General features: G+C 47.8%; 1 protein-coding gene across 5 annotated transcripts in view; it reads left to right on the top strand.

The window, feature by feature from the left end:
- Window positions 1–22,706, top strand: part of LOC135385587 (phospholipid-transporting ATPase ABCA3-like) — a 38,179-nt gene that overhangs the window by 5,528 nt on the left and 9,945 nt on the right. For 3 of the 5 annotated variants that reach the window (XM_064614995.1, XM_064614993.1, XM_064614997.1), the window contains exons 3-23: window positions 320–465; window positions 2,036–2,195; window positions 2,391–2,650; window positions 3,107–3,344; window positions 3,546–3,719; window positions 3,782–3,960; window positions 9,340–9,468; window positions 10,724–10,841; window positions 10,954–11,108; window positions 12,750–12,905; window positions 13,491–13,701; window positions 14,141–14,390; window positions 17,244–17,323; window positions 17,717–18,060; window positions 18,632–18,925; window positions 19,550–19,826; window positions 19,937–20,062; window positions 20,185–20,418; window positions 20,507–20,718; window positions 21,192–21,221; window positions 21,286–21,576. In XM_064614995.1, the coding sequence (XP_064471065.1) occupies window positions 320–465; window positions 2,036–2,195; window positions 2,391–2,650; window positions 3,107–3,344; window positions 3,546–3,719; window positions 3,782–3,960; window positions 9,340–9,468; window positions 10,724–10,841; window positions 10,954–11,108; window positions 12,750–12,905; window positions 13,491–13,701; window positions 14,141–14,390; window positions 17,244–17,323; window positions 17,717–18,060; window positions 18,632–18,925; window positions 19,550–19,826; window positions 19,937–20,062; window positions 20,185–20,418; window positions 20,507–20,718; window positions 21,192–21,221; window positions 21,286–21,576 (4,064 nt within the window). The remainder of the gene's footprint in view (window positions 1–319; window positions 466–2,035; window positions 2,196–2,390; window positions 2,651–3,106; window positions 3,345–3,545; window positions 3,720–3,781; window positions 3,961–9,339; window positions 9,469–10,723; window positions 10,842–10,953; window positions 11,109–12,749; window positions 12,906–13,490; window positions 13,702–14,140; window positions 14,391–17,243; window positions 17,324–17,716; window positions 18,061–18,631; window positions 18,926–19,549; window positions 19,827–19,936; window positions 20,063–20,184; window positions 20,419–20,506; window positions 20,719–21,191; window positions 21,222–21,285; window positions 21,577–22,706) is intronic. The other 2 variants (XM_064614994.1, XM_064614996.1) reach the window with 2 other exon arrangements.

Genomic DNA, 22,706 nt, shown 5'->3' with positions numbered 1-22,706 from the left:
CACAATGGCGAGAGAGGTCGAGCTTTCGCACAAAACCCCTGCCGTTGCTTTTTGGCGCGCGTTGCCAGCTGTATCAGCTCCGTATAACCTCGGTACTTCTTTTAAACTTCCTCATAAAAAAAAAACGTTCACTTGTCGAATCTAAAACTCCGGTTGTGTATTCAGCATCACGATTTCTACCGTCAGAGGTTTCAGCTACCGTTTTCTCTTCCTACTCGGGAGGTTATTGTATCAGTACGCAGTGTATTGGCCGTGTGACGTACGATTGATCACGTTATGCGCACCGACATGATTATAGTACATACAGGCATTTTTGCAGTGCAAGGATTTCGCACCGAAGCAGCAATGGTGCAGCATTATGTGGATGCAGTGAACAAGCGTGACTCCATTCTCGGAGGGGTTGTATTTACACTCATGGACGCAAACGACAGTATCACTGACTTTGACAAGTACATCGAGTTCAAGGTAGGCAAAGTTCTGTGGTCATTTTTAGGGGGACCAATAGCCTACGTCTATCATTGCTTCCTACTTTTGCAAAGAATGTAGAGGATACGGGCTTTTGAGGCGGCCAGAAGCAAAACCAGACTCGAGGTATAGGTGTATTACAAATCTTCTGGTGTCCGATTACGTTTTTCAATAAGTTATCTCCACATTAATAAACGCGATGAATATATCTATTATACAAATTACTTTCGCTATGAGGGTATCACAAAGTCTCATGTTCATGCACCAACACCAAGGATGCGACAATATTCTCATGGATACCAGGAGCAAAATTTATTTTTGAAGCCCCTGGCTGTGGTTCTAACAGCTGCAACCTTTGCGTTGGAAAGCTTGAGCACAAGCGAACACTCCTGGCTCGAACGCGTGGGGAGTCTTCTCACTGTCAAAACGTCGCGCTGCGAGTATAAACGCCCGCGATATGCCTGCCCGAAATGCGCACGGAGTCGCCAGTCTTGCCACATCCGATTCAGATTCCGATGCATTTAGAAATGCAAGAATAAATCGAATGAAATGTACGTTGTACCGAAAATATGAGTTGCTCGTGCCTAATTTTATCTGAAGTAGTGATAGTTGAGGCAATGTAATATAGGACGAACATAACACACACATGCTTCGTACAGCCAGGTTATTCACCCCACACTCTGGTTTACGGTCAGAGATGGTACAACTCAAAACAAGTAACTCTCTGGTAGCATCGATGGGTTTGAGTTCCACTTCTGGAGCATTTTGATGAACTGCCGGCCATTATTTTATCTGCCATCGGGCGACCAGCGCCCTTATCTTCTGGAACTATCTGCTTTTCCACGCAAGCATCAGACGTAACACTTCTCTCAGCGATGCCGATGCCCAAACAATTGGTGGCACAGCTGGCGCGCCTTTGCGCTGCTCCTCTTTTCTGTCCCATTTCGTGCCCTTTCCATCCCTTCTCTACCGATTTTTCTCTTCGCGCATTTTTCATTGCAATGGACAGACCTACACGGCTGCCGACAGTGGTTGGCCTTATAAAGCTACACCTTTAGAACGCCACATCTTCTACATTGCGTGAACTTGGACGTAGAACCCGCCTCCCCCCCCCTCCCCGCTGTAGTGGGCACCCAAATCCCAGAGCAAGAGGGTTAGCGCACCTCTCCTGTGCCACCATCACCGCCATTAAGTTGAAACTGACACTGCCATAGGGACAATCGGGCCATTCCATTCCCATTCCAACCCGGTTAAAAGGGGGCTTATTCCATTCCATTCCTAAGAAGGCGGCCCCATTCATTCCCATGCGACTCCAGGTTCCGGAGTGGCAACTCCACAACCCTTGTTTCTACGCATGACATATAGTTGGCAGTATTAAGGGAGAAAGAAAAATATATCATTTTAGTAGTAGCTTGAAATATCGAGAGATTACCTGTTGTGAACGAAAACGCGCAATTGCAACCATTCACACAGTTTAACCCTACATTCTACAGAGTTTCCGTGTCCGCTTTGCGGGATCGTCTGAAGGAGTTATTAGAAAAAGGGCTGCAGGTCACTAATGCATCCGTAGTCTGCATCGTTCTTCCATTTTCAGGTACGGCTTAGGGCAGCTCCGAAGATGAAACTCTCCGTGTCTGAACCTTTGCAGTCCTGGAGCACAGAGAGCAACTTCCCTCTGCAATTTGTCTTTTCACCGAGGCACCCGGAGACGAAATACGATGGAAGTCCTGGTATGCTCTTAATTAGCTCTTCCGTGAAGCATTCCGTCCCTTGAACAGAACCGTGCCCGCTCTGCCGACGTATTCACAAAGCGTGCGTCAGTTCGTCACAGTTCTGGCAGACCCAACCTTCGTTCTGTTTCTCCTAATTAGGATGGTCTGGTAGCTGACAAGGTGTTTGGCTTAACACAAGTCATCGTCTTACAGGCTACGTCTCGGAAGGATTCCTGTTCCTACAGCACGCTATCTTCACAGAGATAATTCAGCACGTTACCTGGAAACTGAACATTACTCCGCCAGTGCCGACGCAATTGCAGTTGTGTCGGTTCCCTTTGCCGCCCTATGTTTCGGATTCCTTCCTTTTTATTCTACAGAATTTTTTCCCAATAATTGTGCTGCTCAGCTTCCTTTATCCTTCACTGAACGCTGTACGACACGTGACCGCTGAGAAGGAGTCTGGTATGAAGGTAGGCACACCTTACGAATTTTTTCTCACGTCCAACCTAGCAGACCAAAAGCCTCTACTCCAGTCGGTTCTAAGATGTCTGGACAATGGGGCGCCTGCAAATAGTTGTAGCAATTACATAACCTATGTAGAGTGTGGTGTACACTCAACGCGTAGAAGTGCGTAAGCCCTAAGGGGCTAGTGCATGACATGGTTACGTCCACGAGACAGTCTGCTCCTTTGCGAAACCTGAAAACGTGTTACCGAAACGAATACTTGTTTTCTGCTACTACACCTCCTTGTGCAGGCCTATGTTACATCCTTCTTAGTAGCACGTATCTAGCTGTTATCAGTCGCGAATAAATATAAAGCCTCTCCCGATGTTTATCTCACTACGACAACGCAATTCTGTTTCGACGATTTTCTTTGCTTGTTGAACTATGGCAATACTATATGGACAATATGTACCTTTATGCAGGGCTATCTGGTTACGATGGGCATTCGCCCTTTGCTAAACTACGTCGCCTGGTACATAACCATGCTGGTAGTCATGATTATAACCAGCGTGTTGCTCGTTATTATCGCCACAACATCTTTCACTAACAAAGGTTCTGTTCTGAGGCAAAGTGACCCTGTCCTTGTATTCCTCCTGCTTTTCACCTTCTCCATGAGCACGCTTTCATTCGCTTTCTTCATTAGCTCGCTGTTCAACAAAGGTGAGTGCACGCTAATGATATTAGGAACAGCCAATGACTGTCTTGCGCGCTCCTAGATTATAGATCAAAGCCCATCAAGCTGTACAGGTCGCTGCTGAAATAGGCACGCTACCACGCTGTGATTTTCAACGAGTTCAAAGTGCCCTGTAATTGACAATGATAATACGCCATGTAGTACGCCTTTCATTGCGTTCATTGCAGCCAACTCTGCCGCCTCCGGCCACGGGATCGCCTATATACTGACCTTCGCTCCGTTCCTCTTCGTGTTCTCCCAAAACCAAGATTACTCCTATGGGTTTGCCATAGCTGTTTGCTTCATGTGTAACACTGCTTTGCCTTTGGGAATTACTATCATAGCCCTTCTGGAAGCCCAAGGTGTGTAAGACCCCGCGGCAACGTGTGCAATAGGTCATATAATCGCATTGCCTGGATTCTAGGTGAGGGAGCGCATTGGTACAACATCAGCCGCCAGAGCCCAAGCTTCGGCTTGTCCCTTCTTAACATCCTCGGAATGCTGATCGTTGACTGCTTCGTCTATGCTGCTCTTTTTTGTTTTGTGGAACGCTGGACAGCACGAACATGGACTTTAAAGGGAATGTGGACGCACCTAATCGCAGTATGTGTTCTATTGCACTGTGAATGAAGTACATTCCGATACATAAAAAAAGTGCGCGTTGTAGGGACTTGGCTATTCATAGAAACACGACCTACTACTATATAGAGACCTGGACATCCGCAAAGCTCCCAGCACCGGGGTAGTAGTTCTGGCAATCACCGCTTGGCTATCGGATTTGGCGCTAGCTAGCACTATTCGTTACCACGTAATTTGTCGAAACCGCGGCAATATATGGTGGGCTGTGTTGACGAAGCGGTACGGGAAACGGTAGCGCGTGCTCAGCAACAGCCTGTGTAGCGGTGTAGCGCTGTGTAGCAGAGTAGCAGACGAAAGACAGTGGCAAGGATGATAGTGTCATTCCGTCTCCCCAATAATGCTATGTGGCGCTTGCAGCGGCCACTAGCGTAATTAACCCATGACCCAGCTCTCCCATAGGCGATTGCCAGTCGTTCAGGTCTCTAGTATCGAGTAGGTCTCTAGTATCGAGTAGGTCGTGCATAGAAACGCCAGATAAGCCTCAAAAGCAGCGGCTCACGCTCACAGATGCGTTCATGAAAGCTGAAAACTGCAGCCCAATTTTACCCTGCGGGTGCAACGGGAGTGACGAAAACGTTTCTGACCGGTGAAGCCACCCTATACGGCCTGAAAAGAATACGAGAGTGTAGGCATTACTGCCAGTCATGCGTACCGTCTGCCGTTGCTCGCATTGATATCCAGATCGCAGGTCACTATCGCTACGGCAACATATTATGAAGTCAGAGCCGTCGCGAGGCGAGTTTGCGCACGGGGCAGGGCAAATCTGAAGCGCCCCCCTCCCCCCTCTCCCGTTGCCGCCAGAAGCTCTGGAAACAAAGACAAGAAAACGCTTATTTGCACTGCCCAGATAGTAAATTCAAATTCTCCCATTCCTGCTTGATACTGTCCAGGGCTGGGCACGAAACTTCAAAAAAGTATCTTCGATGCCGATACTCGATACCCTCAAAAATTGTATTTCCGAAACCGATACAAGTTACAGAACGGAAATTGATTTTCGATACAGATACTTGATACTGTATCGTCGATACTTCGATACATCACTGAAATCCCGAATATAATAAAGCTGGTAATATGATTAGGGAAGTAAGGAAAAAATTCTCCGGAACCTCCTTTCTGGAACCTTTAGCATGTTTTTATCGCGCACTCTTTTTGAAAGGGCTTAAACATATCCGACCGCACGGGTTTAATGAAGCCTTGTTAGAACTTTAGATTGGACTGAAGCCGTGGGTACGTTGAAACGATCGCTTCCCATAAACAGCCTAGCAAAAAACAATTCTTGATGCGTACCGGTGTGTGAGCACTTGTGAGACTATACATACGAATAAACCTGAAACTTTTTTCTGCTGCTTTCGTTTGGTACTGCAGTACTTACCTGGTATCCTCTGACTTGCCTCTGACTTGATTTTCTTAATTGGCCGTTGTGAATTGAGCTGTAGAACGGGTTACAGTGCTCAAGCTAAGCCAGCGGCTATTCTTTCGGCATGACAGACGTGAAATCCACAAGTTAAGTGGACGTGCTCATGCGCACTGAGCAGGGGGACGTCGGACAGCGCAGTTCCGGAAGCCGTTAAGTTGGTCCTCTGTAAGGCCGCTATGGATGACGCCGGAGGGATGGATGATGGAAGAGATCTTTTCTGGAATCTAGAAGCCGCCCGCGAGCGCGTCCCTGGGCCTCCTCTCCCAGCGACCTTGACGATGGAGCTCGCGTGCGGACGTAAGCTTCGAGCGAATTTATGGGCGACATGCCTACGCGGCTGCGGCCTGGCTTGTACTACCGCCTGAGCATGCGCTGAGTATTCACACGAGTCAGTTTTCTGCCGACAGCAAGTCGGGAAGGATTGAGAGAATATCTGAGATAAACTAGGTCACTACACGTCTGAAGACGCCCGCGCGTTCTCTAGCATTCACACGAATCAGTTTTCCGACGGCTGTAATTTTTCCGATCCCTTCGGTTTCCATTTTCGCGCTTGCATTTCGTCTGTGTCTAGCGCAGGATGGACCAATAGAAAGAGAAAACTTGCACTTGCGCTCCTTGTGGATGATGCAGAGCGTATTCAGGTGAAAAACCGGGACAAGATATGGCCAAAGAATAGATACTGAATAAGCGCTATGGAATGTAAAGCAACCTTAACCCAGATCTGCGTGTGGACGGCCCAAACCCTTTCAGAGTAGTGCGAGAATGAACGCCGATTCTGTTTTTCACACCAGTGATTTTGTTTTCTACGAGTGAAGCGTATCTTGAAGCTACGAGTAAGCGCCAATATACGTGCGATAGCGTGCCGACGAGTGAGCGACTGGCGATGACGCTGCGATATCGAGCTACAGGTAGGCAATAATTAAATTAAATCAATTCAATTTTTATGTACCTTTCGGTAGGAAGAGTAGCTTCCAATTATTGTTTTTATACATGTATTGGAAAGGTACAAGCGAACGATTATGTGTAGTTAAGGTTTTCCAGCGAAGGAAATGTCCGCGTTTATAAAATTCATACTTTGTATTCCGTGTCTGTTTCGCCTCACGGAGAGAAAAAGCACCCTATGCAACACTGCATTCTAGGCATCCATCTACGCATTGCATAATTTTTCCGAAGCTACTGCGCCGGTGTTCAGTTGCGCCACTTTCGCGGTAAAGCCAAGCATCGTTGGCGTTCCAATTCAGAATTGCCCACAGTACAGTGAATGCCGTTGTATGGGACACATGTAGAGTAGTTCTGATGAAATACAATGCAAACGCGATCCGTATCCGCCTTCTCCTTCTGCCGGCAGCAGACTCCGTCGGTCGTCAGAATCTCTGCCGGGAGGACAAGATACTATACGGCTACCTCCGACTGCCGCTCCCGAGACCAGGAAGTGGCCTGAGCGTCAGCCGGCACGAAACTGACTCGTGTGAATACAGGGTTATCTCACAACAGCTCAATATTAGCGTGCTTTTTCAGTATCGAGTATCATTAAAATACACGATACACTAAAAACGTATTCTCGATACCGATACTCCGATACTCTCATTTTTGGCACACAATGCCAAATACCGATACACAAAATGTATCGAAAGATAGTATCGAAGATACATGTATCTTCGATACTGCCCATGACAGAACTGTCCAACTAACTTGCCAGGGCCTGCCGTTCGGCGCCCTCTCTGGTGGTGGCGCCCGGGGCGGTTGCCCCTCTCGCACCCCCGTCGCTACGGCTCTGTATGAAGTTCTTCAGTTCTGACATTCCGATTCCGAAAATTCAGCTTGACTGTGCATCGTTGCAGCAGTAACTGCAGTCCTAGCGCGTTACGTACGGGTGTTTCGCTGTATTACGAAAACTGCATTTCATAGTGCTCGAACTTCGAATAGAAGCGTATGAGTCGTTTCGTCGTCTTGCCTCATGAGACAAATCTCGATAATTTCTGGAAGTTGTGTATTTTATCCGCAGGCAAAAGGGAGGGTATGAAAGTACATTAAAAGCTAGATGCTAGCAGAAGCTCCGACTAACGGAAGAGATAGATGTCGCTCAGCAGTAATAAGATACGCCTGCGACGCGGTACATGCTCGCCGTGACACAAAAAAGACTTCCACGCTTTGAAAATAAATCAAATCAAAATAAATCTTAGTTAGGCTTAGTGTGGTTCTCTGCCGTACGTTAGTTTATGGGTGAAACTAACTTCTATGGAACTCGCCATATTAAAGGGACCATGAGATGATTTTCGCGAATACAGATTACTATGCCGGAAACTGTTCCCACGATCCCTCACTATCATTTACACATGCACTTTTAACCGTATTCAATGCACTTGGGGCGCAGTTACACTCAAAAATAGCGGGGCATGACCGCCGGTTACATCCCTTCCAAACGGGCTTACGTCATCACCATACAGTCCTGTCCTGTCAGTCAACTGTGGACGACCGGGAGGACACACCCCGCGGTACCACGTGTGCATGGTTTCTGTTTGGCCAACAACGACGTCGCATATCTGCCGTCGAAATCAGTAGAAATATGGCGAAACGCAAATATTCAGATGGAAGAAGAGATTGTGCAACACACACAGCGTCTAGGAATCTTTCCGTACGCAGCAGCTCATAAAAGGCCACAGTCAGAGACATTTTCTGAGGAAATATTATCTGAGGAAATCGAAGTATCCAGTTGCTGAGGTCATAACACACATGTTCTTGCATTGAGCTGTGAACGACGCTATATTCCTTGAGATCGTGGTGAGTAGCAACCATTTCGTACAAAAGAAACGTAAATATACGAAATACGCGGTCAAGAGATATGCACTGTCACTGCGCAGCGGATAAATCGTCCATGCCACCGAGATAACCGCATATACACACACACCACGTCATGAAGGAAGACGCTGTGCTGTGAATTTTACGTTACGAATTTTAGTCACGCAGTTGATAGCCATTACTGAACCAGTATAAGCAAGAACCGGACGCCGTCACTACACACTGACACTTACCGAACAAAAAAAGAAACAAGAAAAAACGTACGTAACGCAGTCATGGAGGATTTGCAGATTCCCAGATGAATGCTCTGTATCAGGATTGAAGAGCACACTATTTTCCGACGCTAACGTACCACGTTTCCGCTGTCTATCAGTTAGCCTGGATTTCGATATTTGTTTCAAAGTATATTTTTCAGTTTATCTTGATGCCGTGGGTATGTGCATGATTTATTTTTGGAAGTTTATATTGGAAGTTGGATTTTTAGTAGCGAACGCAGTTGTTTACGGCGATTGGCTGAACGACGACGCGGCTCTGTACGTATATGTGGGGAAGGAAGCAGACGAATCATCGGGACCAGAAGCCGCCTTTAGTCTATAGATGGCGTTGGGTGAACCCGAAGAGGTCGAACCAATAATTATCGCAGGGTACTGAAACATGTGGATTCAATCCTTGGCCCCCATGTGCTACGGAATACTCTGCAGGCGAATCTACTGGTGGTGGTGAGGAAGAGCCATGAAACGTAAAATTTACAATGGAGAAGTGCCACGGTCCACGTTCGGGTCCTAGTTTGTAGTGTCTTCTTGGATTGTGTGTGTGTATGTGTGCGTGTAGTATCTGCTTGATATTTGATTAGATGGAGGAAGATAGCGTGTTGTGCAAATGACAACTATGGGCAGCATTGTTACGAGAATAGAAAGCTTTTATTCACCATACCAGTAACCCTGTAAACAATGTAGTAGCAGAAACTGGGCGCATTCGTGCACACTCAAAGTATATCGAAGACTAGGTTCACAAGCGATAGCCAGTGCGCGCCATATCAACGAGAGAAACGGGAACGCACTAACTGCGAACAATATTCTCGAGAATAACTTCGTTCTTCACTGCACGCACCCGTCCATACGTCCCAGAGGGAAGACACGCCCGGTAAATCCAGGGAGACTGAGCCACCTGAAGCTAAGCAGAAGGACAAAAACGTGTATTTTGAGCAATACTACCCAAAGATCTTCGCTGGAATCGTCTTAAAGAATTTGACCAAGGTAATCGGTGCTACTTACTGCGACTCGCTCTAATTATGTAGAACAATGTCCGCTCATGGGTGTGCCCCGCCCTTTTGTATCAATGCGAAAACATGGCGCTTTGTGTGTGTTACACACAGCGGGGGAACTCCGGACGTTCGAGCTACCCGAGAAAAAGTACTCAATTCCTCGAGGGTCGTACCCTACTCTCACTGAGTCCCAACTGTGTGCGCAAAAGAAAGATTGAGGTTTTGGACGGTCGACTGGTGCAGTGTGCACTTCTGGAGAAGCGGGAGCGGAATGAACCGGAGGCCAAACACAGGTGTCACCTTCATAACACAACAATTTACTTAATCAAAACAATTGTCAGATACTATAGAGGTATTCTATTAAACAACACTATTTGGAGTAGGAGTGAAATCGGAACAATAGGTAGAAGGGCAGTTAGACAATGGTCACTGAAGTTTTAAACATATGGTGTTATGGGTTGAGGGTATACATTATAGATCTGTCCGAACAGGATTGAAATAGCTTAGCTGTGTCGGCGGTGGAGTCCAGAGTCAGAAGTAAGGCGTCTCGGGCGGAGCCAGCTGATGAGGTGATGCTCGGTGTCGGGGATCAGCGTTGACCACACACACCACTTGGCACACTCGATCCTTGGTGACTGTCCCCAAGTCCGACACTTCGTCAACCCGTTCTCGACACACAACCGTTCGCTTGCACTGCTGCTTTTCAAAACACCCCCGTTGTCTCAAGTTTTCCCGTACTTTTCCTTTTCCCGCGTTTTTTTGCATTCTGGGAAGCATTGCCATAAAAAAAATATCCATATACGGGCCGCTCGCCAAGAAAGGGAGCATCCCCAAGAACCAATTGACGTGAGCGCCATAAACGACACTCTGCGATTACAGCTGCGTTCCCCTCGTTTGCTCTCTGTCCGACTCTGTCGGCAGAGGACAGACCCATAATCGGGCACTGTTAACAAAAGAAAATTCAAATGCTTGAACTGTACGTATCCGTGGACCTCTCTTTTTACTGTGAAGAACACATGAGCTTTGTGACAGTTTGGATGTCATGTTGGTAATGGCAGTGCGGAATGAAAGCGCTTGTATACAGTATCGAGACTAAATTTCAGAATCATAATTATGGTGCTCTACATGTTGCTGTTGCTGAGATGCTGCATGCCCGCCTGTTTCCCTCTCCCCATGGGGACACTTTAACAGTACGCATGTTGGGACACACACACACTCTGCTCCAATTCCAATTTCGTTTGCTGCAGGTATTCGGTAGCAAGAAGGTAGTGAATAAAGTTTCCTTCAAAGCTTACCGAGGACAGATTACAGCCCTCTTGGGTCACAATGGTGCAGGCAAAACCACAACGATTCGCATGATCACTGGTACGCTCATAAATGTAAAAAAAATTAAAAAAAAGAACGTCATATCACGTTGGCGTGACTAATTCAGCATTCACCAATGGACCATCTATTAACTGTTCATAACGCCTTCCAGGCCAGCTCAAACCAACAGGTGGTAATGTGCTCATTGACGGTCATGACGTCGCGAAAGACAGCAAGGCCGCCCATCAACACCTCGGTATCTGCGCCCAACAAGATATACATTTTGATAATATGACAGTGCTTGAGCATCTACTGTTCTTTTGCAAAGTGAGTCTGGGAGTAGCACGAGATACTAGGAGGGTGCCCAGTAGAGCAGTCTGTTCGAAATGATTTTGCCGCCCAACCTAACATTTCAAAGAGGTCGTCACACTTTAATGTCGGTTGATCCATGGTGGGTTGCTGAAAGCTCCAAGGTTTACCTAACTAACTAATGTCGGTTGTAACTCACCGCTGTTCTTTGCTCATATTTGCTCTCTAACATTTGCTGCTAATTTGCTTGCTGCTACTGTATTGTCTATGCGTAGCACGGTGTGAGAACAGAGCGATGGGTGCACGTTCAGGGCACTCCCGCAGAATAAGGAGTTTCGTCTTGAGGTATACCGGTGCAGTTCACGGTGGGGTAGTGTTTTACGATTACACGCAATAAGGAAAGTACAACACCCTTTCCTACAACATCCCTAATGCTTGAACACAGGAATGAAGACCACAGCCAAAGTCCATTGCACATCGATTAAAATTTTTTGACGCGGCGAGGGTTGGTCTGACGTCGTGCTTAAAGAGGACGGTCTCGTACAGCCGGGGCGATTCCGAAACTCAGCCAACATTCCATTCAGGATAATCAAGATGTTTTCCGGGAATTTGTGGAAACGTGCAGTAATAGCAGACGATGAAATCGCATGACGCCGGCCTGCGTGTACGTTGACGTTGTCATGGCAATTGGAACCTGCGGAAGGAACATGTGTTGAATCATCCCCTTTGCTGTCGAAATGGGGACACTCAGACATGTATCTCCGCGATTGGAGCGTGCAATTGACTGTGGCGTCTCCAATAATGTGGCGCATAATCGGATACGTGGAAGCTAAGTCACGTGTTTTTGTTTTTTCTTACCGCGAGTGCTTAATGTGGCTTTGAAATAAACACTCCTTCTCCATGTACGTCGCCAGCGACACTCCATTTTGAAACATGATCAGTGTGCAGCGGGGAGTGTAAAGGCCGATTCCACTTGCTGTGTTTACGGTTGCGTTTGCGTCTTACGTCCGCTGACAGCGAATCATTGCAACGGAACATAGTTCCGGATGGAACGAAGGTAGAAGGTAAGACTCTGTACGCAGCCCTGAACGCAGCAATGTGAAGCAGCCTTAATGGAAGCGCGCGTACCATATTTGTGGTCGGAGCTGTAATGCTACTCCGCGTGCCGATGGCCGGCAACTTCAGGTTTGTGATTGTGGGTGGGGTTGTCCTGCGACTTTAAACATGTCTCTGAAGTTTAACGTAGTTGTTCTAAACCACCATGTGGGTCACTTCTTAGGATGTGAGTTTTTCGACTGAGAACTGAACGAAAATATACTTGCCGGCGGTCCCCAATCACTTCTCAAAGCCGTCTGCTCACACCAAGACACTAGCGCAAAAGCCGACAATTTTGTGTCCTATCACGGACTTTCCCGCAGGGCGGCGTAGCCGTTCTTATTGTTGCCAACACAGATCGCAGCATGCTCTGCAATCTTTATCAATTTAATTCGGTTATTTAAGAACCGTGAGGTGCTTTGTGAGGTAAATTTGCAGTGTTCCGTTTTCAATAAAAGGCAATCGCATGGTACACTGGTGATCATAGAGACCGTCCTGTTACTACCAAACATGAATGCATTCCATCGTATGCTGCCGTGTAAGTAAAGGACTTGTTCTTTTCAGCTGAAGCAGATGTCTGCAAGTGACACGGAGGAACAGGCGAGGAAAATGATGTCAGCTCTTAACCTACACCGAAAGGCGGATGTTGTCTCCAAGCATCTCTCAGGGGGCATGAAACGAAAGCTGTCTATAGGAGTGGCTCTCATCGGAATGTCCAAAGTATTATGCTCGCGCGACGTTACCATACAAACCTCTTATATTAGTACCCCTACGTATGCTTCAAGCATGTCGTAACATTGCCCCTAACCTGACCGCTGCTTCGTGGATTGCATTTCACAATTTCAATATTGACCGTGGGGCTTTGATCATTTAAAGCATGAAGTAGTTCAAATCCACGACAAGCCAGATCATCGAAGGGCAAAAAGTACACCGTCAATGTACTAATCCCGCTGTTCCTTTGGGAGATTCGGGGGCGTCTCTCTACGAGGGTCCGACGGGAGCGGGGCCAACATACTTTTTCCTTTTTTTGAAAGACTCGTATGATTTTTTTAAACTTAAGGAATTAGCGATGCCGCGAGGGCTCTCCAGGCCTACGGATGCACGCTTGAGGGACGTCACGAGATTACCACTAAAATGGTATGCGGGAATTGAGGGAAAATTTAACAAAATTTGAAACTGAGTGGATTCCGCATACAAATATACGACAAATGTCTTCCTCTAGTTACCCAATATGCAGGTCTAGAGTGCTGGCACTGTTCACAGGAGCAATTGCACCAGGTTAACCCGGCTGTTGTGACTTCGCAGGTGGTCCTCCTTGACGAACCAACAGCGGGCATGGATCCAGCAGCCCGTCGCCAGATGTGGGACCTTCTGCTCTTCGAAAAAACCCACCGAACCATACTGCTCACCACTCATTCCATGGAGGAAGCAGATGCTCTTGGAGACCGAATTGCCATAATGGCCAACGGAACAATACAATGTTGCGGAACGTCCTTCTTCCTCAAGAAAAACCTAGGCGAGTATCCTCGATAGGACTGTCTGTTCGATACAATGCAATCTGCAGCGCTGTGCAGTTCTGCACATCACTGCAGTCGAGGACATGAAATCATGATGCAATTCATCCCAATCCATGATCGTGATGTTAAAAAGACATTGAATTGTGCGATAACACGCGCACGACGTGGTCGCCTCTGTGCGTAAAGGAACTCGCAGACCGTGCGGCGCTCTAGACCTAAATTGAAAAGGTTAATTTTTCTCTTTTGAAACCAGCTAAGCTATTCTTTGGTCGGTTTGTATTATGCCGTGCTTAAATTATTTGAGTTGTACGGAGTCGTGTTAGCCCGTGTCGTCGTTTAAATTCACTGTCGTCATGTACATCGAAATTTGGTATGTTTTTATATATGTCGAGGTGTTATAGGTAAATAGGTGTTTTCATTCAAATATATCCGCTTTAGGAGCGGGTTACCACATGACTATAGTGAAGACTCCCGAGTGCAATGTCCGTACAATACTGGAAGTAGTCGTTGCGTTCGTGCCTTCTGCCGAAATTCAGAGCAACGTTGGAGCCGAGCTAGCGTTCCGCCTATCGCGCTACGATCAGCCCTACTTCCGTCACATGTTCGGCTACTTAGAAGAGAACAAGGGGAAGCTCGGCATCTCCAGTTTCGGAGTCTCCGTCACAACGCTCGAAGAGGTGTTCCTCAGGTGAGCAATCACACGCAACTCATTTGACTGCTTTGCGAGCGCAGCATACAGGGGGGGGGGGGGGACATGTTTATTAAAGATAAGAAAGGGGGAAAGGTCAGACAGGCCAAGGCCGACTTGCTATTCCCAAAAGAGAAAAAAAGAAAAAGAAAGGAAGAGGAAAGGAGAAAGTGGCAGGGGACGATGGGGGTGGCTCAAAAACTCTCAAGGTGGGGTGGCTGATGGGGTGGCTCAAGGCTCAAAAGCTGCTGAGCAGCCCAGTGTGCTTCAGGTAACTCAGGAGGGCTCGGGTGACTGCCCACTGTCTGGAGTGCCGGACATGTCCCAGCAGCGTCTCCAGGGAAAGTTCCCTGTGGCCTAGGGAAGTGAGATTTGTGGCGAGGACGGCTCGGGGGCCGGCGTACCGCTTGCAGTGCGACAATAGATGGCGTATGTCGGCGACTGCAGCACAGCAGGGACACATCGGGGACGTCCGTCTATCCATCTTAGAGAGGAGCAGCGGGTCAGGGCAACATCGAGGCGTAGGCGATGGAGGATCGACTCCTCCAGTCGCGACAGCCGCTGGGAGTGGGCCAGTTCCATCCTCGGGTCGATGGAGTGGAGGAACGTGTTTGCCGCTACAGCGTTTGAGCTAAACGCGAGGGTGATGCCAGACGTCTGGCGGCGGATCTGTATCAGGCAGGCCGATGGAGTGAGAGGAATGGTGGTGGTCATTGTGATGGCAGCTGCCCCGTGTGCGCCTCTCGCCACAGCGTCAGCGCGTGTATTTCCCGTCAGGCCGATGTAGCTGGGGACCCATTGAAGCCACACGCTGTGGCCGAATGCGGTGAGACGGCTGTATGTCGTGAGGGCTAAGGAGAAGATAATATTTGCAGCGCCGTCTTGCTGGCCTAAGCACAGTCCAGTTGTTTGGGGGCCTCGTTGATATATGTTTCAGGGCTTCATTGATGGCGGCGAGCTCTGCTTCGGTGGAGGATGTCTCGTAAGGAAGCTTGAGCGCTAGCGCGTAATTTTCTGAAGGCACAACAACGGTTACAGTTGAGGCGCCCGCGGAGACCGACGCGTCCGTGTAGACCGCTATTCTTCGGGAGTGCACTTTATTAAGGTGTTCCAGCACGAGTTGGAGCAAAGCGGCTGGAGGGCTGTCACCTTTTTTGAAGGCGCCAGGGATGTTGGAGTACACGGGAGGAGTAGCGAGGGTCCACATGAGAGGGGGATGTTGGAGGGCGAGAGAATAGACGTCCCCTGTCGCAGAACGCAGGACCCGAAAGCCAATGTAGAGACTCCGTTGGCAGGCTTAAAATGCAAGGCAGGCTTGCTTGCATGGGAGACATTTAAAAGATCATTGAGGTGACCGTCCTACATTTTCTTTTTTTCCTACATTTCTTTTCCTGCAGATTGTTCTAAAAGGGTCGTTCGAGGTTTGCCGAAACTTTTGCCTGAGAGAAATCGGCGAATAAATGTAACTGAATAAAAATTCGGAGGACGAAGTGCAATCCTTCTCAGGTCAGCGGCACGTACAGCAGTGGCAGCTATCAGGGCGGCGAGCTGTAACTGTGGAACAGCGATGAATAGTCAAGTTCCTTGTGAAGGAGAACTTACAAACGATGTCACGGCAAAGAGTGTACGAATGGTGCAGACAGTTGCTGATGAACGGGGTATGGAGGCAACTGACCCGCATGGACGAGTTCGTCCGACTGCAGTCACGCCAGCTGCAGATAACGCAGTCGTTAAGTAAGCCATCCTCGAAAACCGACGAGTAACAGTTAGGGGCATTGCAGTCCAGCGTGATATCAGTGTTGGCAGTGCGGTGACAATTACCCACGAGCAGTTAATGTGACCAGAAGGGAGCTCGCATGGCAGTCTTTGAGCAGCTGCTGAACAGTTCTCACTCCGTGGGAGACGAATTTTTGCAATCATCACGTGTGATGAAACCTGGATGCGTCATTTCACCCCAGAGACAAAAGGAAGCAGCATGGAATGGCGACATGAGGCTTCCCCACCGCCAAGGAAAATCAACATGCGTCCGTCTGCTGCGAAGACCATGAGAGCTGTCTTCTGGGACATGCGGCGTGCCACCCATGAGGACTTCTTGGAGCAAGGGGTCACCATTAATGCCATCAGTACTACTACGCGTTGATGAATCATCTGCTTCGTGCATCTCGCTTTTCTTTGGCGGCGGGGGACTTTTATGGCGACATTCCAGGCTGCTTCTTTTTGTCTCCGGGGTGAAATGACTCATTCAGGTTTCACCACATGCGATGACTGCAACAATTCGTCCTCCTCGGATTGAAATCGGGTCAGCAGCTGTTCAGAGACTGCCGTGCGCACTCCCTTCCAAGTGAGGTATAGGGAAACCCATCTTGCACAAACTTAACAGTAAGTGCTCGTGGATGGTTGTCCCCACACTGCCGACACTAATATTACGCTGGGTTGCAGTGTGCCGAACTGTCCATGCCTGTGCCGAACGTGTCCATGTGGTTTATACGTCACCATGTCCCGTCCTTCTCAAAACTGCTGCACCATTGATACACCCTTCCCCTTCGTTTGTTCCTCATGCCGTGTGCGTTTTTTTTTTTTTTGCATCTTCCATAGACTCCCACGTACTGAAAATTTGACAAACTTTAATACGCCAGTTATCAGTGGATCGCTTTGGACCTTCAGGAATGTCATTCCCTGGATAAGCTCGAGAGGAACACGCTGTACCTGTTTCCTGTAGAAATTTAGCGAGGTTCACGAGAACCCTCTGAACAAAACTTCCCCAAGGACTTTCTTCAGAAGGGAGTCCGCCTTAAGTGCCCGTCCTGTTTATATTCGTGCGAGTCGCTCTAGAAAATTTGGACTTCACGGCAGGGTTGGCGACTACGCAGCAAACGCAATGAAGAAGCTCAGACGCACTGGAGAAAGTGAACAGCTGGATGAAAACACAACAAGTAGGTGTATCTCTGGGCCAAAAAGAAGCAGCAAGGGTGGGCAACATGGCATGTTGACATGATGACATGTTGTAGGGCGAGAGCAGTACTATTTTTTAGTTGTGATGTGGGCAAGCTTTCGCTGGTCCCATCCTACATTTTGCAATGCGAACATGGCATGTTCTTGTGTCGGTATGAGCTCCTCAAGCTCAAGGTCATGCTGCCCACTTGCCCAAAAGCATTCCTTGGATCTATTGCATATATCGTGCATATGCCGACATCGTTTTGTTCCCCCTTGTCCTTAATGATATTTCACAGTGAACAATGACATCTTTTCCCAGTATCTGTGCCATAAAACTTCATCTTATTATCATAATAATCTTTTTTCTATAATTTCATTACTCATCTTTGCAGACCAACTTATCTCAGTGCTGGGGTCATTCAAGTCACCCGTGGACGAGAATCAATCCGCGCAGCTCTTTGGCTACCGACTATTCGTCCAACAAACTTGGGCTATCCTGACTCTCAACGCCCTCAACACTACTAGAAACAAGGGACTCACGCTGTCGCAGCTCTTAGTGCCGATGTGTGTTCTTCTTTTTACGCTGACGTGGATAGCTGCGCTGCCAAAGCTGCACATACCAGGACCGCGCTTGCTCGACATCAACGCAATCTACACTACTACCGTGCCGTTTTCGTTCCGTGGCCCCAGTTCCGCTGCGTTGGCTGCTGCCTTCGTCAAGGTGATCCGTCCACAGGTGGGGTCACTTTTTTTTTTTTCAGTCTGAAAATTTATTGTCTTAAGGGCCTGCGATTATTTTTGTTGTGATGCAAGTGTTTCCCAGCAATTGAGATCGCTTGTGTCCTAAGAAACGATAAAACGACTGTTGTATTAAAGGCACCGGTTTTCGATTATTACTGCATTGTGATCGAACACATTGTGCTAGGGACTGAAATAGAGCTAGGAAGGACAACACAAAAAAGAGCGTGGTTATTAAATGTAAACATACCAAACGAACGCTAAGAAGCACGGACAGTCCTGCGTGTGTCCTGTCCGCGTGTTTCGTAGCGTTTGTTCAGTATGTTTGAAATAAAGCTATGAATCTGAAATTCGTAACTCGTATCTTCTACGCCTTGTGCGTGAAGCACTGTGCTTTGCTCAAATGACATGACGCCGGAGTCTCGGCGACAAAAGGTGAGAGGCTGCTGAAGCTCGTCAAACTTCGAGCGTCGAGTTACCAGGAGCGTGTGAGGCTCACGATATATAGGGGATACGGAAAATTTTCGATTCATGGGATTCATTCTTATTGAGCGGAGTATTTTGTGCAGGCGGAGCCGCTGCTCTTACAGAAGGACGTTGTCACCTACCTTCAAGGACACTTCAGCTCAGCACGCGACGCTTTCGTCCTTGACGAGGTTGTAGCTGCAGATCTAACAGACAGTGACAATAGTACGAGCGAATCGTCGCGGAAAGCACTGATGTATTTCAACAATCAGATGTTCCACACTCCTGCAATCGCACTAGCCACCTTTCAGAAGGCACTGCTGATCGAAACTACGAACGATGAAAAGTCCGAGCTCCGAATCATCAACCACCCTTTTCCCAGAGTTGTGGAAGAGAAGGTACATATTTTGAGTACATGGACATCGTGGTTTGTGAAAAATTTCACTAATTTTTAATACAATTCCGTGTACGTCATGGGTTTTTTAGTGCATGTTTCAGTTGTCGAGGTTGGTAATTTTGTCATTTCAACGTAGTGTTCGCATCATGTAATTGAACTACACCTGATATCATCGTCAGTACTTAGCACATGGTTGCACGCTAATGCAAAGCATTGTCCTAGACAAAGGTCTCCTGGACGCCCATACGTTTGCCTAGTTGACTAGATATACGATAATACGACATTTTGGTATTACAAATAGGCCGCAGGTGCGAAATTATTGTAGCTTAGCTTTTACCTACGCGTGCCAGGTCGGCATACCTTGAGCCGCTTTCTAAACGATTAAAAAATTAGCACACGAGGTACGTTGGCTTACCAACTGTAAGTTCGCTTACTGAAACAAGGTAGAGCTATCGTGAACCAGCCCAAACGTTCCGGTACTCATATTGAAAAGACCTGACCTGGATGACACCATCACTTCCAGCTATGTTCACTGGGAAGATTTGTGGCGCTGGTAGACTCAAAACATTGCGAATCACTGTATTCAATTTCCTATTACCGCAAGTCCAATGTGCCTTTTACGCAGGCGAATAAGCTGATTACAATGCACAGAGAGAGCTTCCAAATCGGCCAGCAAACCATCTTGGCAACTTCGCTGCTGGTGGCCACCTTCACTGCATTTCTGGTCCAGGATCACGTTTCGAACTCTCGCCATTTACAACGCACATGCGGCCTGAAAATGACGTCGTATTGGGTCGCCAATTTGACGTGGAACTTATGGATATACCTGGTGTCCTGCTTGCTAGTAATGCTCTCATACTTGGTCTTTGGGACGCAGGGCTTCTCTGGTTACAAGGAACAAGGTAGGCACATCCTCTCAGCTGTAAGAAAAGGTCTTTGTGGAACGGCTCTTGGAGGCGGTTCCAAGATTTAACCATTTCTTCACTGCGCACATTTTCGTTTCTCATTTCAGCCATATTATTCCTGCTGTACTTCTACTATGGATGTTCAGCATTAACCGCTGTAGCTTCAGCTTCGTATTTCTTTTTCGACTATTCGTCCGCGTACGTGCGGTTTGGAATCATCACGTTTATCGCAGGTACAATTGTTTGAATGTTTTGGGGTTAGATTGTAATGTGCAAGACTCAAAATCTATACTGACTCACGGAACTGTCGGCGTGTATGCTATCCTATTTGTAGTATGCGTTTCCCACTATACAGGCATCTCGGGTCTCGTTCTCGTTGCAATCTTTGAATGGCCTGGCCTGAGTGACCTGCGAGACGTGGCCAGCGGCATCGATGGTGTCTATACATTCATCGTGCCAATTTATGCCTTGGGGCGTGCTTTCAGCAACCTCTACCGCACGGCTCACTATAATCAAGTATGCAATGATGCCTCGACGCAGGCCTTTCTGTGCGAGGTGATGCCAGACAGGGCGCGCTACTGTTGCAAAGGCAAGTCATCGCGTTTGATATTCTTAAACGTGACGGCGAACCAGTATTTGCAAGTGTCTCCAAACGGTTATTTTACGCATTTCTGTAGACTACTGCAAGGAAAAAGATTGCATCGACTGGCAACCGGATCTGCTAGCCTGGGGGACCCCGGGCATTATCAAGGCGTTCCTGTGCTTTAGTCTGCACACTGTGCTAGGGCTCACTGCGCTGCTGATCTGCGAGAGAAACGCTCTTTACTTTGTAGAACGTGTCACCGTCGGACCGGCACCAACACAACCACTGGACGCGAACACCGGCGAGGCACGTTTCCAACTGCAATTTCTCTTCAGTACACGGTATTAAGAGCCAAATGGTTCTGCTGGTCCATACGCACATCCGTTTCTTCCACACTCTCAGAACTTCACAGCATAGCACGCTCTTGGCCATAACCGCCATCCCGAATTATATACTGCACCATGATGGGTTAAAAACGGGAGGTGTATGCCTGTTTCTGACACTTACGCAGTTATATTAATTGCCACAACAAGGTGTACGCACCGCGCTTTCCACAGATCGGGTGTCATAACCGTATCATTCCAATGGCTTGCCTTCACCGTGCTATGTAGTGAAGTCCTGAAGTCCTGTCAAGTGTGGCACTTAAACGGTTCAGGTACATGTCGTTCACAGAGTTTCCCGCCGAGATAGTTATTTTTTAACCCCATTTAAAGTCAGGCTTTCATAAAACCTCAATTCCGGCAAGGATTTCATAAGTCCGTGTTATCTGTCACACACAGGATAAGGATTCTCCCTGCGCCACAGGAAAGGTAAACACCGTTCTATACTTCGTTCTATTGCGACGACCATGGTTCATGGCGCTGCCCTGCATAGATTGCTGAAGATGCTGATGTACTGGAAGAGAAACTGCGCGTCACGAGCAAGGATGTGTCGGAGCTGGCCAAAAACGACATCGTACTGCTGAAGGAGATGAGCCGCACATATGGCTCTATAACCGCTGTCAACGGACTATCCCTGGGCATCAAGCGAGGGGAATGTTTCGGCCTATTGGGTATAAACGGTGCAGGAAAGACCACAACGTTTAAGATGCTGACCGGCACTATTACGATGAGCTCTGGTGACGCTTTTGTGGATGGCTACAGCGTCACTAAAGACACGTTGCAAGTAAGAGCACATGGGCGTTGTCTCGTACTACTGTATTGCATTTCGATAGAACTTCTAGCCAAGCAAGCGTATGAATTTTTCTCTTGTTTGCATCTGCTCATGTTCTGCAATAAATGATCCATACCATCTACAGTATTCCCACATCACGGTAAACGCTTGGATGCTCCCTAATAACTGACGCACATTGTGGTAACAGTGTTTTTTTAGCTTTTACACAATTTATATTTTGAAAAGTTATGAGAGCAACATAAAGTTGTTTTTGCACGTAACTACAAGATGACTAATTACCTGAGTGGATTTCGGGGAAGAGCGAGATGGCAGATTGAGAGACTATCCTATAGTTGCAATCCATTTCACGTTTTAAAAAAATGCTGAAACTCTCACGTGCGTTAAATTATCCGTCCCCGAATTTTGATAAGCGAAGGAGCCGAAACCGAAAACGCTCCTCGCCGATGACTGTCCTCGGTAGCTCAGTCTGTAACGTGCTGGCTTGCTGAGCTCGGGTCGCGGGTTCGATCCCGGCCGAGGGCGGTAGCAATGTGGGGGAGGTAAACATTGCTTCCAGCACCGTGTTTCGGAGATTTCCGGCGCACGTCAAAAGAACCCCACGTGGTCCAAATTATCCGCAGTCCTACCCTTGGCAGGCAAATCTTACGTGGAACATTACGGTATCAAGTACCGGTCCTCGCCGACGGAGGCTTATCTGGGCCGGAAAGCGGTTTATCTGGCCAGCTATCATATCTATCGCTCCAAACACGTGGCCCTCTGATCTGAAATGAGCGCTGTCCCAAGCAGCACAATGTACTGAAAGTCGAGTGCAATAGGGGTGGACGGTATGTGTCTTATCGATGTTCCTTAGTTTCACGAGTCTGTTCAAGGCCTTCCACCTACCCGTCCACCCCTATTGCACCCGACTTTCAGTACATTTTGCTGCTTGGGGTACTTCCAGCGTTCCCGGTCGCCGAGGTTTCGGTTTTGGCTCATTTGTATATCAAAATTTGGGGATGGATATTTTAACGCACGTGCATGTTTCAGAATTTGTTAAACGTAAAATAACTTGACTCTGATAGTCTCTGCCATGTCGCTTTTGCCCGAAATCCCCCAATTAAAAGCTAATTATCGAATTTTAG

This window comes from Ornithodoros turicata, chromosome 2, assembly GCF_037126465.1.
Source record: "Ornithodoros turicata isolate Travis chromosome 2, ASM3712646v1, whole genome shotgun sequence".
NCBI lineage: Eukaryota > Metazoa > Arthropoda > Arachnida > Ixodida > Argasidae > Ornithodoros > Ornithodoros turicata.
This window is presented reverse-complemented; position numbering and strand designations above follow the sequence as displayed.